Source organism: Kogia breviceps, chromosome 2 (assembly GCF_026419965.1).
Source record: "Kogia breviceps isolate mKogBre1 chromosome 2, mKogBre1 haplotype 1, whole genome shotgun sequence".
Taxonomy (NCBI): domain Eukaryota; kingdom Metazoa; phylum Chordata; class Mammalia; order Artiodactyla; family Physeteridae; genus Kogia; species Kogia breviceps.
Genome location: NC_081311.1, coordinates 114,557,151 through 114,573,243, shown reverse-complemented (window position 1 = coordinate 114,573,243; position 16,093 = coordinate 114,557,151). Strand labels below are relative to the sequence as shown.

At 34.9% G+C, this 16,093-nt stretch overlaps 1 protein-coding gene across 4 annotated transcripts in view; it reads right to left on the bottom strand.

The window, feature by feature from the left end:
* Positions 1 to 16,093, bottom strand: part of KYNU (kynureninase) — a 103,991-nt gene that overhangs the window by 42,988 nt on the left and 44,910 nt on the right. For all 4 annotated transcript variants that reach the window (XM_067027504.1, XM_067027503.1, XM_067027506.1 and 1 more), the window contains one exon: positions 13,427 to 13,573. In XM_067027504.1, the coding sequence (XP_066883605.1) occupies positions 13,427 to 13,573 (147 nt within the window). The remainder of the gene's footprint in view (positions 1 to 13,426; positions 13,574 to 16,093) is intronic.

Genomic DNA, 16,093 nt, shown 5'->3' with positions numbered 1-16,093 from the left:
TCCATCCAGGAAGCTAGTGACTTGATAATTCTAAATGTTCATATTAAGTTCAACAGCAAACAGGAACAGAAACAGGAAAAATTGGGAGGGAAGACAAGATTCTACTCTAGACATATGAGGAATTACTCCAAGGTTAAGGTCTAATAATTTCAAATGTATCTTCTATCAAAATGCTATTTTAAAATGCAAGTGTACAGAGAAGGATGGTATCACAAATAACCCTTAACCTACATGATAATTTGAGTAAGAAAGCTCCCCCATTGTCCTAGAGCTATTGATTGATGGTATTTATGCCAAAATAGGTACACAGCGGAGACAACAAGCCCTGATAAAGTGAACATTGTTCTTGCCTCTCATGTGGGCTATTGGTAGGGATTTGGGGAGCCATGACTATACTTCTCGATTTCCAGAGAGCTTAGTTTTGAAAAAGATAAGATATCCAATAAGGGAGAGTTTTGAATCAAGAAAGAGTCTTTCATGACAAAGGCTGTGCATAGATATCAGGGAATTAATTAAATTAAAAATGAGTACCTTTAACTTGAAATCAGAATGAAATCAGAATGAATGCTTTCACTCGGTGACTTAAAAACTCTGGTTTGGATTCAAGGGTAAGCTAAAAAGTGAAAGTGGAATCCATTCTGAAATATTCATCTATTTGTCAACCTGTGCAAATTAGACTAATACAGTATTAGGATTTTATTACCCACTTATATCAAGCCATACTTCCATATTTTCAGAAAGCATAGTAGCTTATAGCTATAGTTACCCAAAAGAAAATATGAAGGAAGTGTCCTGTTGGAAAAGTAAAGTGACAGGGGGTGGAAATTTGGGAAGAAGATGATGGACACAGGAAAACTAAGGAGCTTATCTTTGGATGGAAACCTTGGAGTTCTGAATGGGGTGGTAGAACTCTACTCAGTTGCTGAAGATGGCCAACCTAGTGCATTCTTTGGAAGCCTTTCTGGGCTCTATTTATGTCACAGGAAATGGAACCTGTATGTTTTTTTAAATTAATATAACTCAAGGTGCCCTTCGTTTAAATTCCAGAAGTGTTTTAGCTGTGGAACTTACACAGCAGGCCAGGTAGCCCATGGGGAACACTGGCAACCAGAGTCTGGAATACTAGCTATGTCCCCTAGTTCTGTGAACAGATGCCTGGAGGAAAATGATAGCTTCCGAACTTGAGTGGAAATTTTCCTCCACACTATCTGACTTCCTCTTGAGTCAATTTGCAATATGTGGTTTTGACCCAATAGTAAGGTAAAATGAATTGGAGCACGTATAACTCTGTTTTTTGTGGTATTAGACTAGATTGATTTTCTAAGACATTTTCATGGATTTGTTTTTACCCTTGTCGAGCATTAATACAGTCTAAAGCAGTTTTCGATATATATGTCTCTATGTCCCATATGATTCTTTAAAGACAGACACAGTGGGGTTTTTCTTAATCTATTCTCTCTCTGTCTCCCTCACGCTCTCTGTCTTTCTCTCTCCCCCTCTTAAATCCTGGAAACTGATATTAAGTGAGGGGTCAGTATACCTGTGAAACAATGACATTTCTTGAGAGTACTCTGCAACTCAGCTACCATTAGAAGGTTCAGTGGACTTCGTGTTGAAATTCTCCCTATTGTCATGTAGATTAGCTTCCCAGTCATATAGGAATTTGTAAGCTCTTAATTAGAGGGAGGGTACCTGCAATTACATCTAAAGGCCCTGAAGAGCTGCTAACAGGAATGACAATGGGGCCATCATTGGTGGGAGCTATTGCCAATAGAACTACCTAAGAGACCCATCAGAAGAAGACCCACCAGTGTCTTGGGGTATCTCTTAAAGAGAGTGGTTGAGAGGAGTGGGTTAGAGGTCCTGAGTTGGGCCACTACTGAATGCTGGCACTGAATAGAATCTTATTCAGCAATAATTCTTTTCCTTATACTTGACATCTAGGGGCAAAGTAAAAATTGTGGTTTTCAATATTCTCTAAACTGAAGAGACAATTATATCAACCATAAAGACAAAGATTTCAGGCTCCCATGGAAAAAAAAATAACCAAAAAAGAGGGCTATATATTTTTTCTTTGACTTTCCAAATGTTGAGACCTCTTTGCCATTACACAATCAGTTTACAAATATAAAAGGAGAAAATATAGTGGAAAGAGAGGTATGTTATCAGCGCCAGACTCCAAGTCTAACCTTTACTGGCTGGCTAAGTCAGCTTGAGCAAGTGCTTAACTTCTCTTGGACTCAGTGTCCGCAACTGAGCCATGGGAAAAGCTCCCTATTAGGGTAGCTGAGAATATTGTAAATACTACGTGCCAAGTGCCTGAAGCACAGTAGGTCATCAGCAGCACCTAGTATTATTCACATTTGTACAAAGCACTATTGCAGAAACTAGATTCATCCTTTTAGCCTGGCTTTTTAAAAATAAATATTGATGAGACTGGCAAATCCAGAGATGAGAAATAGAAAGTGGGGAGCATTAGGAGCATTTTGCTAGTGAAATTTAAGGAGGGAGGTATCAGTTAAGAAGGTTTGAGACAGAGCTAAGATCTAACAGCTACATGGGGAGAAAGAGTAAAGTATTTAAGAGAGAGGAAAAGCAAAAAAAAAAAAAACTTGAGACACTAAAGTGTTGTGTAATTTACAGGTAGAAATGTCTTACTATCTAATAGAGTGTGCTTTCAAGAGTAAATTTCAGCTATTTCTTTTACCAGGAAAAAACAGCAATTGTCTCCTCTATTTATGGTCAGAAGTAAGTACAAAACCAAAGAAGAAAAATAAAACAAATCAAGTAATACTGTTCTCTTCTGGAATCTTTCTCCAGCTGGCAAGGATCTCACACAAAATATAGTTTGTTTGATTTATTTCAGATACTCAAGATGGGAAAAATAGCTCAAGGTAATATTTCAAGCTTAATTTAGTTCATTTAATATTTAATAACTTAATGGAGCAGTCTGCATGCCCTAAGTGTGTCAAAGAGTAGAAATGGAGTTTGAAAAAGAACTCAAATTTTACAAGTATTTTGATTTTTAGAGCAATTGACCATTATAAGTAATTCTTCAGAATTTTCTGATTCTAATTAAATGGGCACACAGTTATGTCTTTTATGCAATGTGTGATCCATAAAATCAGCCTAATCTATTCTTGCTGATAACACACATTTATTCATTCACTGGCCAAACAGGTATGCATTTAATGATAAATGACTATGTATGTGTAAAGCACTGGTATAAGCCTGTGACGTTTGTAGGGTCCACCCTCAATCAGTTATTGAACACACTACTGACAAAAACTTCCTAAATTTCATAGTTAAGATAGGCATAGAAATAATTACAAGATACTTCAAAAGAGGACCAATAATACATTTTCCATCATGCTATGGAAATACAGCAGGAAGATAGAATTAGCCTGACACAGAGGAGCAAGAAAAATTTTATGATGAAGGTCAAGGATCACCCCCTCATGTTTCTACAGGAGTTAGTCAAGAAATATATGAGTTGGGCCTATAAGAAATACTCCACTTTACCGTTTTTGCACTTTACTGTTTTTGGTAAGAATGCTGCAATGTAAGCAGAAATATATACACCAGCTGTCATTCTGCTTCAGTGCTGAGGTCAGTAGGTAGACATGGGAGTTGTGTTGAAGAGCTGAAGTCCCATCGAATGGGCAGAGCTATGATTCAGGCTTGCCACTTGTTATCCTACAGGAAAGATGGTCTAGTGTTGCCAAACCTGTAATTTGAAACTAGGAGTTTTTATATGAAATCTCTTGATCTGTAATTATTGGCATGTGATTAAAAAAATTTTAAATGTACCATGTTTGCATATACAAAGAGGGTTAAACAAAGCAAATCTCTAGGACAGATCATAACCTGTGAAGCAGTAGTGGTTGAGCTGAGCTGGAGGAACAGAATCTTCATATGTGGGACTTCTAGGAGGAGGGAAAGCTAAGAATAAAAGCCTGGAGACTGAAAGTATGACATCTGGACAGAAAACATTCAACACATTTGGTTTAGTTTAACTATTAGTATGTGAAGGGGAGCAGAGGAAAATACGATACTGATAACTGAGGTATATGCACAATCATAAAAGGCTGAAGTGGTTTTGACTCTATTCCACAAATGGTAGAAGAATGATGGTCATAATTTGGGAAAGACATGAAGCAAGGGATCAAATAGGAGATACATGGGCCTAATCACAACCCTCCCAACAATGGGCAGTTACTTTTGGATGGGTGGTGACTTTTAACATTTACATATCTACTTTTATCTACCTGTCCTGTTTTAAAGTGGCATTAAAGCAACTATAATTTATCCATCACATGAGAATGATACTGTATATCAAAGAGAGCCCCATTTAGATGGAAAATGAAAGTACACTCTTCCATAAGATATTTTTCTAGTGATTACTATGCCAATCTAAATGGTCAATTTCTCAACCAAATTTGCTTATATTATTAAGTTTACTTACATACTGAACTTGATAATCTTGCAAAGAAGCTTATGGGATAGTTTCTCAAGATGTCACTCAAATTTCTTCCCTTAAAGCTACTTTTTATAGACAATGTGATAGTTATCTTCTTTGTTTACCACCTTACTTAAGTTAATTTGCTAGGAAAATGAACATTGTCTCTTCAACTCAACTAAACTTTGATATCTCTAATCTTGTTTGCATAAATAATTTAACTGATTAAAGAAGGGGGGAAGTCAGTGGTGGCGCAGTGGTTAAGAATCCGCCTGTCAATGCAGGGGACATGGGTTTGAGCCCTGGTCTGGGAAGATCCCACATGCCACAGAGCAACTAAGCCTGTGCGCCACAGCTACTGAGCCTGCGCTCTGCAGCCCACAAGCCACAACTACTGAAGCCTGCGCACCTAGAGCCCGTGCTCCACAACAAGAGAAGCCACCATAGTAAGAAGCCCGTGCACCGCAATGAAGAGTAGCCCCCACTCGCCACAACTAGAGAAAGCCCGCACGCATCAAAGAAGACCCAATGCAGCCAAAAATAAATAATTTAATAAAACATTTTTTAAAGAAGGGGATCATGAAGAAGGACATTAAGAGAAATCTCTCACATTTTTTGGGGGATATTTTTTTCTGGGGTCTTTTGAAATTCCACCTACCTTGATTGCCATGAGACACACTTTTTCCTTTCCATTCTTATGATGATTAGAGAATAAATTAAAACAGGTGTGTACATTTCATGTTGGAACACTTTCATTTTTCAGCTTAACAAAGACTTAAATCAGTCTTCCTTTTGTTGGTCAAGTGGCATGAAAAATATGGGTTTTATTTAGCCTGGGTCTAAGACAACTTAAGTATTTTATAAAATGCATATCATCTGAAAAAAACCCATAAATATAATATTTCACTTGGGGGACCCTGGGTTTAGATGAGGCTAGATCTGGAGAAATAATTGTCCACCATGGCTTTGATGAGAGTGATTGCCAAAGCAACAATCCAGATTGACAACTGGGAGTCTTGCTTTTCTCAAATCTGTAATTCTAAAATATCTTGAGTGCAAATTTCTCTTCTGTTGAGAATTAATCAGTCTTTCTCACATGGTCCATTTAATGAAAAGCTTAAATTAAAACATCTGATGAAAACTTCTTAGAGACAGCTCAAAATTTTTAGATTCTTGGGCACTGATCCTTACCAACATATTTTGACTTATTGACTCCAGACTCCTGCTTGGATAAACAGGATAGTTTACTTTATATTTCTAAACAGAGTAATCCTTCACTATTCCCAGAGTAAATGATGTATAGTTAATGGGACAGTCCATCTAAACTTTAGGTCATTTTTCCCTTCTCTCTCTCTCTCTCTCTCTATTTCTGTCTGTCTCTGTCTCTGTTCTCTCTCTCTCTCTCTCTCTCTCTCTCTCTCTCTCTCTCTCTGTATATATATATATATATATATATATATATATATATTTTATTATTTTTTTTTTAATCCTTGCATTATGTGGCTAGAACCAAATCTGGGTGGGACAGCAAGAGCTCAGTATAGATCCTTTATTTCTGATGGTTATACAAAATCTGTCTTTAATAACAATAGGATGATAAGATTAAATAAGAACAATCTCTCAGGAGATCAGAAAAATATTTCATGTAGTATGAAATGGATCTGCTCTCTGGTACCCCTATCTTTTGAGCTGTATCATGATAGCGAGTTTTAAAATTCTTGCATAGAGACTGCAACTGACTCTTTACTTTTGCCTACTCATCTAATTCCTACCCATTCCTGTAGGCAGGGAATATCTTCTTAAAATTAAAACAAAACCTAGTTCTTTCATTGTCTAAAAGCTTTTAATGGCTACCTGTGTCACTAAAGAGAAGCTCAAGATGTATAATATGGCTTAGTGGGCCCTTCTTTACTCAGCCTCTGTCTGCTTTATAAACACATTTCTTGTCATATCTTTTCTAACTATCAAATTATACAATCTTTTCTATAATCAAATTATTCTGAAATATTTGCTTCCTTGTAATTCTGTCATTTTTTAAACACTATCTAGAATGGTCCCACCATACTGTCCACACCCTGGAGGGGATTTTACCTAGTTAACTCCTACTCATAATGTTAGAATTGGCTCTTGTCTCATCTTCCCTAAGAAGGTCAGGCTGACACACTCCAGGCTAAACTAGGCATTCTTATTTAGAATTCCGTTATTATAATTTACTACTCAAATATTTACTGATAGAAAGAATGTATAAAAAATTTAAATGTGTATCACTCTAGAGAATATAGAGACAAGATTCTTTTTATGCGCTAATGATAAGATCCTATTTGGTAAACTGGCAGTGACTTTAATGAAAGAATGGCTCTATTAGTATGATTTCTAGTAAAGATTACTTAATATTGAACATTTCAATATTAAACCTTTTCGGAAAAGATTCATTTATTATGCATAAAAATTTCATACAATATGCCTGTTTATATTATAGTTATATACAAAAGTATCAGGTACTGATTTTTCCTAACTGATTGATTGCTCAAATCCTGATATCTCATGAAAGTATTATTGATATTATTCTGTTGTAATAGTCCATGAGACTTGACTCCCAATCTTCAGTACTATAAGCAACTCAGCCAAGATGATGTTGAATTTTGAGGCTTGATCAATCATTTGTCTCCTACATAAGTCTGAAAACATTTTTAACAATAATTTAAACTTTCCCTGAAGATATATGGATGGATCAGTGAGGTGACCATTTATATATGAGTGTTATTTAGATACCTCAGTTTTTATTAAATGATATTAAAGCTAAAATATGTCTTTCTTTTTTATAGTGATGTCTTTATTCATATTTCTGCTTTCATCTAACGTTCTAGATCCAGAATTAATTCATTTTGTTTTTAAATTGTATGGGCTGTATTGTGATTATTATTTATTAATAATTTAGGCAGGTCTTCCCTGGTGGCACAGTGGTTGGGAGTCCGCCTGCCGATGCAGGGGACGCAGGTTCGTGTCCCGGTCCGGGAAGATCCCACATGCCGCGGAGCGGCTGGGCTCGTGAGCCATGGCCGCTGAGCTTGTGCGTCCGGAGCCTGTGCTCCTCAACGGGAGAGGCCACAACAGTGAGAGGCCAGCGTACCACAAAAAAAATAATAATAATAATTTAGGCAACTTATAGTTGGGTCTAAGAGATGTTTGTACTCATACCCAGTAGAGAGTGACACATAACAAGGTAGAAGCTAATAAAGCAAAGCACAGGTTTGCAAAATTCAGTCTTCTTTTTGGCTGTCATTTGCATTTCAATTTTCAGTAGGCTAAAAGAAAACTAACATGCCAGCATCCATATAAGGTAGAGTAAGATTGTATAAAAGATGTGATAAATAAGGGAATCAATCATTCATTCACTCAAAAAATATTTATTTGGCACCACTGTCTGCCAGGCACCATGAATTCCAGAGTGCTATAGGCCATTTTATGTGGCATTGGTGAGGGAAGGTAGAAAGCAAGCAGTTGGCACTGAGTTGTTTTAGGGATAAGATTATTAAAATTTTTATCAGTCCATTACCCAGACTTTAAAGTTTTCAGTCCAGTCTATTGAGTCCTAACCATGCTGCTTAGATAATTGTTTTCTTTTATAATCTAGAGTAGAAGTGTCTAATGAGAGTTTAGTTTAAAGTTCTTAATATTTCACTTTCTAAGGATTCATTATTTTTTTGTAGGTTGGATATGCCAATGTGATTTTTTTATATATTGATAACGTTTACTGATTACTTACAATGCACTAAGTACTAAGTGTTTTAGGAATAGTTCCTTGTTTCTCAGTAGAACAAACCAATGAAGTAGGCACTATTACCTTCCCCATTTGTTAAGTGGAGAAATGAAGTCATATTGGTAAATGAATTAAGCCATTTAAACTATGCTAGAAGCTAATGGAAAGATGTGGGTTCAAGGCCAGATCTGTTTCTGTCTCTACTATCTAAACATTTCATTAATGCAAATGCTATACTGCATTTCAGAATAAGTATTCTACTCCATCAGCAACCAAAAATGCCTGAATTCCAGGTGTGGCAAGGCTAATAACTGTTCTTCTTAAGCACACAAATATACTTAATTTCCAAAAAATGACCATGTGTTAGTCGAGGGAATATAAGTGGAAATAAATTTTTTCATTGTTAAGCTAATGTTTTTAAGATGTTAGTATTCCCCTTTAAATCCCATTTCTTTGGCTGAATACTGACAGAAGCTCTAGGGTATGAAAGCCATAGGATACAACCCTGAACCACTGGTAACCTGAATCATTGCACTGGAGAAAGCTGATCCCTGACTGCTGCATGAGCAAGAAAAAAACATCTATCACAGTGAAGGCATTTATGGCTCTATTTAATTGTCACCAAGACTTAGTCTACCTTATACACCAAGAGTTTCCATTGACAGTAATTTCTAATTACCTATTTCTTATCATAATTCAACTTGAGAAATTATAATTTGTGGGGAACCTATTCATTTCACCAGATGATATAGATTTTCTCTTTATTTCGCTCTCTTTATATTTCATTATGGAGCCTAATCAATTTTCCATGAATTTTTTTCAAATGTTTTGTGAAATGAGGCAAAAAAGAAAATAAAAGAAAGAAAAAAAGAAGGGAGGGAAGGAGGAAGGAAGGAAGGGAGAAAAAAAGGAAAATAATTAAAGAGGGCTAGAAGAGGAGAGGGAAACATTAAAAACAATGATGCTCCACGGGTGTGTAATCGGGAAATGCAAGAAGTATTGTCAGTAAGTTAACCCCAAACTCTCTTCTCAGCCTCTGTCTACTATAGGGCCATAAAAGCTAAAAACTCCTTTACTCATGCTTCTTTGAAACTACTACTTCAGAAGGCAATGAATCATAAACAGGAAACTGCTAGGTTTTTCTGGGAAAGACTTTGCACTTTGGATGAAAGGGACAGATAAAGCTGTACTGCTACTTATCCCTTCGTCTTTCTCTCTGCTGTAAATAGAATTGTGATATCTGGATTTGGGACAACTCTCCTTGTGACCATGACATGAAAAGACTGAAGAAAATCTAAGAAAGCCCTGGAGATGTCACACAAACACTACTCAGTTGCTGAGTGCATCCTAGCAGCCTCCTGCCTCAAGTCTTCTGTGGTGAGAAAAATAAATCCCTAATCTTTGGCTAATTTTTCTCTGGGATTTTGTTTCTTGCAGCTGAAAACCTTCATAAGTGATTCAGGAATATTAAAGGAAAGACTAACCCTGAGAGGGTAGAATTAAGAAGTGATTGGTTGAAAAGGTAAAGAACAGGAAAATGTCAGAGTTGAGTCTAAAGGTCCATAAGGATGGTGGCATGAAACAATCAGTAGGGATATTCTGGAGGGAGACAAGTCTGGAACACACTGATCTCAAGGTGCATATAGGACTTCCAGGTGTAATAAGCAGATGCTCATAAATAACAATTTTCAAGTGTGTGAGTAGCCTGCAGATTTTACTTGACAGTGAGAGCTGAGTCGTGGCAGTGGTTAAAAATCTTTAGGGATAGTAATTCAAAGGACAATGGGGAACATTCAGTGAGTGTAGACAAAAAGAAATTATTAGTAGAAATTAGTAATAGTATATAAAAAATACATATAAATATAGAAGTAAGGCAGAGCTCCAAGATGGTAGGTTGGTCAATAATATAAAATTAAGTAGATAGCTTCTAAGACAAAATATGAAAGTGTGTCTTCAAACTGATGTATCTTTTCACATGCTGGCCTTCCCTTATAATATGGCTCTCTAGCCTGATCTTATGCTTAATTTTCTTTGGCCTCTCACACTTGTCACCATCCCAGGGCTTCTCCTCAATTACAAAAGTCTCAGCATTCTCTAAATTCATTATGTGAGTCAAAGCCATCCTACTAACTGTCCTTTTATTAATTTATTTATTTTTCCCTTTAGATGGTCACTAGAAATCTTGTATTTTCTCTTTCCATCAGAGTCAATTTCTATACCATGTACAACAAAAAGACAGATTACCAAATACAAAATTGGGCAAGACACTTGAATAAGCATTTCATAAAAGAAGATTCTGAGACAGCTAGTACACATTTGAAAGATCCTCAATCTCATCAATAGTCAGAAAAGTGCATATTAAAACTACAATGAATTATTATTACAAACTAATCAGATTTGCTATTGGTGAGAATGAAGAGCAACAGAAACTCATACATGCTAGTGGGAGTATATGACAAATTGATACAAACATTTGGAAAGTTGGCATTGTTGATTAGGATTTAACATACACATACTTATGTTCCAGGGATTCTAATTCTAGGTATATACTTAACAGAAATGGGTATGAAGGTATACCCAAAGAAATTTATAAGAATGTTCACAGTAGAATTTATTGTAATGGCCCTCAAATGGAAATGAAACTCAAATATCTATTCTGATTAGAATGGAAAAAAGTAAATTGTGATCTATTTCATACACTATAATAATATAGTGAAGTGAAAAGAAAAACAGGCAAAACTGCTACATACAATATGGATGAACCTCACAAATATAATAGCAAATAAGCAAGACACAAAAGAATATATGTTAATCCATTCATATACAGTTCAAAGATGGGCAAAGCTTATATATATTATATATATTATATATATATATATTTACATATATATTATATATATTATATATATATATTTTATATATGGTTAGAAATCAGGAGAGGAGGTAATAGGCAGTATTTGGGAGAGGGAGGATTCTGAGTGTTATAAATGTTCTAGAAGTTTGTTGATGTGGGTGATGGCTATAAGGGTTCAAAATATTTCATCAAGCCACTTATGATTTCTGCTTTTTTTGGTATACATGTATTTCTTTAATAATATATTTTTCAAAATTCCTATCCCCACTTCCTTTTCATATGAATTTTCTACTTCAGAATCTACTCTTGTTGACTTTTATTAATCCATCATTTTTGGTTCCAGCCATACTTCTGGAAACTTTCGTCTTTTTTATGTCACTTAGCCGTTCCTAACAGTGGCTCTTTTTTGGCTTTTTTTTCCCCTCGAATTTCCCAACTCTTTCTTGATTGACACCTTTAATTTTCTCTTTGTCTCTCTCTTCAGCTTTATCTTCATAGACCACCCAAGAGAGCTATGTAAGTCTACATTATAAAGAATTTTTCTAAATCTCCATTGAGAATGGAGGGGATTGTCTAGCAAGAGTATAAATGTCTGTTAAAATAATTTTGATAATGGATAAATTGAAATCTGCTAGATCACCATTTCACTCACATAGTATCTATCACTCCTGTGCAGTTACATTTATATGGAACTGCTCATTCCTACCTTCCTTTCTTTGACTGAAAACTCAATGAGAGTTTTACCTGGTAGGCACTTAACCATATTTTTTACATGAACAAAAGCGTGCAAAATACTGAGAGAATGGTTTTAGTAAGCAAAGTAGTTAAGAATAAGAATACATATAACATCCACTAAACAAGTTTATTTTTATTTTTAATGGGAAATGAAAGAAAATGTTTATTTAGGCCACTTTCTATAACTTCATATTTGTTGAGGACAGTGGAAGGCGGGAAGGAACCGCCATTTAACAGTAGAATGTGTACAATCCAAGAGCTATTTTATACTCTTCATAATCAACACTGCATTTATGAAGTGGGTCCAGTTATCCCAAATTAACAGTTTTGAAAACAGAAACTCAGAAAAGTCAAGTAACTAGCTTTCTTGAGATCATGTAAGAATTAAATGACCTAGCCAAGATATGAATTTTAGACTGAGTGATTCCAAAACCCATGATCTTTCTTCTTTACCATCCTGCCTCACTTCTGTGAAGTTTAATGAGACATGCATGTATACTAAGGCAATCAGGGACTTCTGATTACTTGCATAACATTTTAAAATATGATATTTTATTGGCCTCCCTTTATTTTGGGACTTAACATTTAATATCTAAATTAAGAAGACATTATCTTTATATCTTTCATAATGCACCACTTTCACAGTTATCCATCAAACCAGTTGGAAGCCTTGGTTGGAAATTCCTAGAGACTGCTGATAACAGAGCTAAATTTCTTTTCATTAGTTCCATTCATTAGCTTCAATAACTGAGTATATTAACTAGATATCACACATATATTAATCCCATAACTTATTAATGTTCAGAGTATAATTCAGTTGTCACCTTTTAAAATACTTGATTTGATTGCTGAATCAAATAGAACTGTTATTTAAAGATTTTAAATACAAATTGTAACTGTTTAATGTTGTTCCTCTGATTTCTTTTTTTTTTTTCAGGCAAACAAATACTAAAAACACTTTCTTACAAGCATTTATATATAAAGAGTTACTCTTTCACAATAGTAAACTATGTAAGTGTTATTCAGTAGTATTGAGGGATAATTGCTCATTATAGGCAGTATAATGGCTTCCTAAAGTAAACTGGGTAAAACTCCATCTACTGATAAACTTCTATTCCCCATCTCCCCTTTTTCAGGTACATAGTGTTAATGAGCATGAATTATATATAGAATGAGTTATAGTATGACAAAGCACCAGAGTTGAGCTTCTAACAGTCCTAGTATATTGTTACTATCCTAAGTATTGTCTGCTTCCTGCTGACTGAGCAGATCTGTACCAATGACATCACTTACAGGAAGGTCACCTATACTGCTGATTAGAGGTAGACATTGGAAAAGCAGATGCTACTAAGGAGGTAAGACCACAGAATTGACAAAAAGAGGTTTAAATAGAGATGCTTGAAGCAAAATATATATATTTTAAGATATATTTAATATATATGTCATATATCATATATATGTCATATATCATATATATGATATATATCTTACTGTTTTTTTAAACTCTTTAAATAATTTTACACAGACACAAACAAAGGTATTTTACTAGAAGTGCAGTTGAATACTCCTATAGAGTGATGTTCTGGACAAGGGGCAAAGGAGGAAATGACGTACATACCTTTGCTTGTCCGGCTTTTGTGATGGCAGGCATATTAAAGAGCTGGCCAGTATAAAAATGCAGACCACTGAACAGGATCACTGCAATAGAGTCACCTTCATTCTCAATTACTTCAAGGATATCCTCTAATCTCAGTGTTTCTTCCCCCTAAAGTCACGTTAGGCACAAGTTACATTATATCCGCAACAGCAAATTTGTCCCTTTACATTTCCCAATCTAAAATTCACCTTGAGATCTTTGCTACCATAAGAAAAATCAAAGATAATTTTTTTCAGATTAATAATCTTCAAAAATCGGGCAAGAGCATGTGTTTGAATATCTTTTTGTTATTAAGAAATGATAATAAAATAGTAAAAAAGAAGTTTATAGAGTATCTTTGCAACCCTACTGCTTGATTTTATTCTTCAGTTTTTCACTTAATCTTTACTATTTACATACTTATAGATTGTTTCCTTCTTATTCCCATCAAATAAAATACCAGAAAGTACAGGATGTCTATAAAATATTAAATGTCAAGGCAAATTTCTTGGAAATTAGTATTTTACTTATCAATCTGATATCATTTTTTTCCAGAAAAAAAGGGCACATATACATCATTCATCTGAGTGTAACTTAACCAATATTTTCTATTAGTTTAAGAGTAAAATCTCCTCCACACCAATCTAAACATCAAGATCCAAACATGAAGAAAATATCAATAAAACTCAATATTATCAAAGTTACGTTTCCCCCACAACTCCCCACCTAAGACTAATGATCAGTAACTTTCTGAAAATTGTGAATGGATATAGATTTGGTCTTATAAACAACTTGAGTGAAAATAACTCACCTAGATACACATAGTCTATTTGTATCCTGATAATTCTCATCTATTTATGAAGTCTTCATGAATTTTATACAGTGCTAAATCTGACATGATTATGAAGTCAAAGCATCATTAACTACATTAATATGTGGGAAAACTCATTAAGGCATTAATGAATTTTCCTTCAATTATTTTTAATTTTTGGTAACTTACTATCTGCCAGTTACTGTATCCCGCATTAGGCATATATAATATGTATCACAAATATAATTATACTGTAATTTCTGCTAATAGTCTGAGACTTGTTTACAAAATGATAATCTATAAAAATAGGATTGACAATGAAATCTTTGAATTATTAAGTGATGCATACTTTATACATAAAGAAAAGGATTTCAGTGATTCTAAGAAAAACTTCAGAGTAAAATTAATAATATCATAACCCCAAACTCTTTTTTTCCTTTAGAGGAAGCTAATACAGTTTGTCCACCATAATTTCAAAAACAAAGTAAGGAAAGTGTTATATATACTAATACTTTATTTCTCTAAAGAATCATTATTAAGCAAATAAGAAATATATTTTTCAATAATAGATATGGTTCTCTCTCATGTTGACATGCTCTAATCCAGTAATGCTAAAGAGTGGTCCCCAAATTATGATTAACTTATACAGCTCTACCATACTTGTCACTTTTATTATTTTCTTAAATATTGAGTATATTTCCCTGTGCTATACAGTAGGTCTTGTTGGTTATCTACCTTATATATAGTAGTGTGTGTGTCAACCCCAAACTCCTAATTTATCCCTCCCCTCCGCCCTGTCCTCCCACCTTTCCCCACTGGAAACTGTAAGTTTGTTCCCTATTTCATTTTATTTATTTATTTATTTATTTATTTGGCTTCATTGGGTCCTGGTTGCAGCACGTGGGATCCTCGTTATGGAATGAAGGATCTATCGTTATGGAGTGCGGGCTTCTGTCTAGGTGGCGGCGGGTGGGCTTAGTTGCCCTGCAGCATGTGGGATCCTAGTTCCCTGACCAGGGAGCGAACCCATGTCCCTTGCATTGGAAAGCAGATTCTAAACCACTGGACCACAAGGGAAGTCCCCACTTGTCACTTTTAAAGTAAAAACTTGTGATATATTAGTGGCTATGCTCATTTTTGCTGGAAATAAGCAATTTATATATAACATATGAAAGTAGATGTTGTTCCAAAGCTGTGAGAACTTTCTATTCCATTAATTTATTGCATGTTAGCAAATAGAAGTAAATAGAGTAGACCTTTAATTTCTCAAATTAGTTCTGGGTTGAAAGAAATAAATGTTCAAACACTGGTTTAACAGCCTGGGAGCATCGTACATATGTGAAACCTAAAATTTATTCTGTGTGGATCTCTTGGTGCCAAAACTACACAAGATGCAGGGTTTATAGGTCAAAACATGTACAACTTAGCTTTATATCTTTATTAATGTAAAGTTCACAGTATTTTAGCCCTTGAACATATGGTCAAGCCTGACTAGGTATTTCCTTTGTTGTCTGTTTAAATATAAAGGAATCTCAGAGATAAAGTAACTATCAGAAAGTCACATACCCAGTATGTTGGTGGGTCTGAGATTTCCCTGGGGAGTAATAGCAAGGTTCTAAGCCTAATTTTTTTCTGCTACACCACATCCCTTTCTATTCCCCAGGCCAAGCTCAGAGGAAAATATTTGATCCTTAGATTAAGAGGGGCATAAAAGATAGGCATCATTCAATTTCAACAAGTATCACTAATTTTTAACATGATTTCAATGGCACCCACAGGCAATGGCATTTAAAATTGAAAATTATGTATGCAATTTGTCATCTCCTCCCATCCCATTG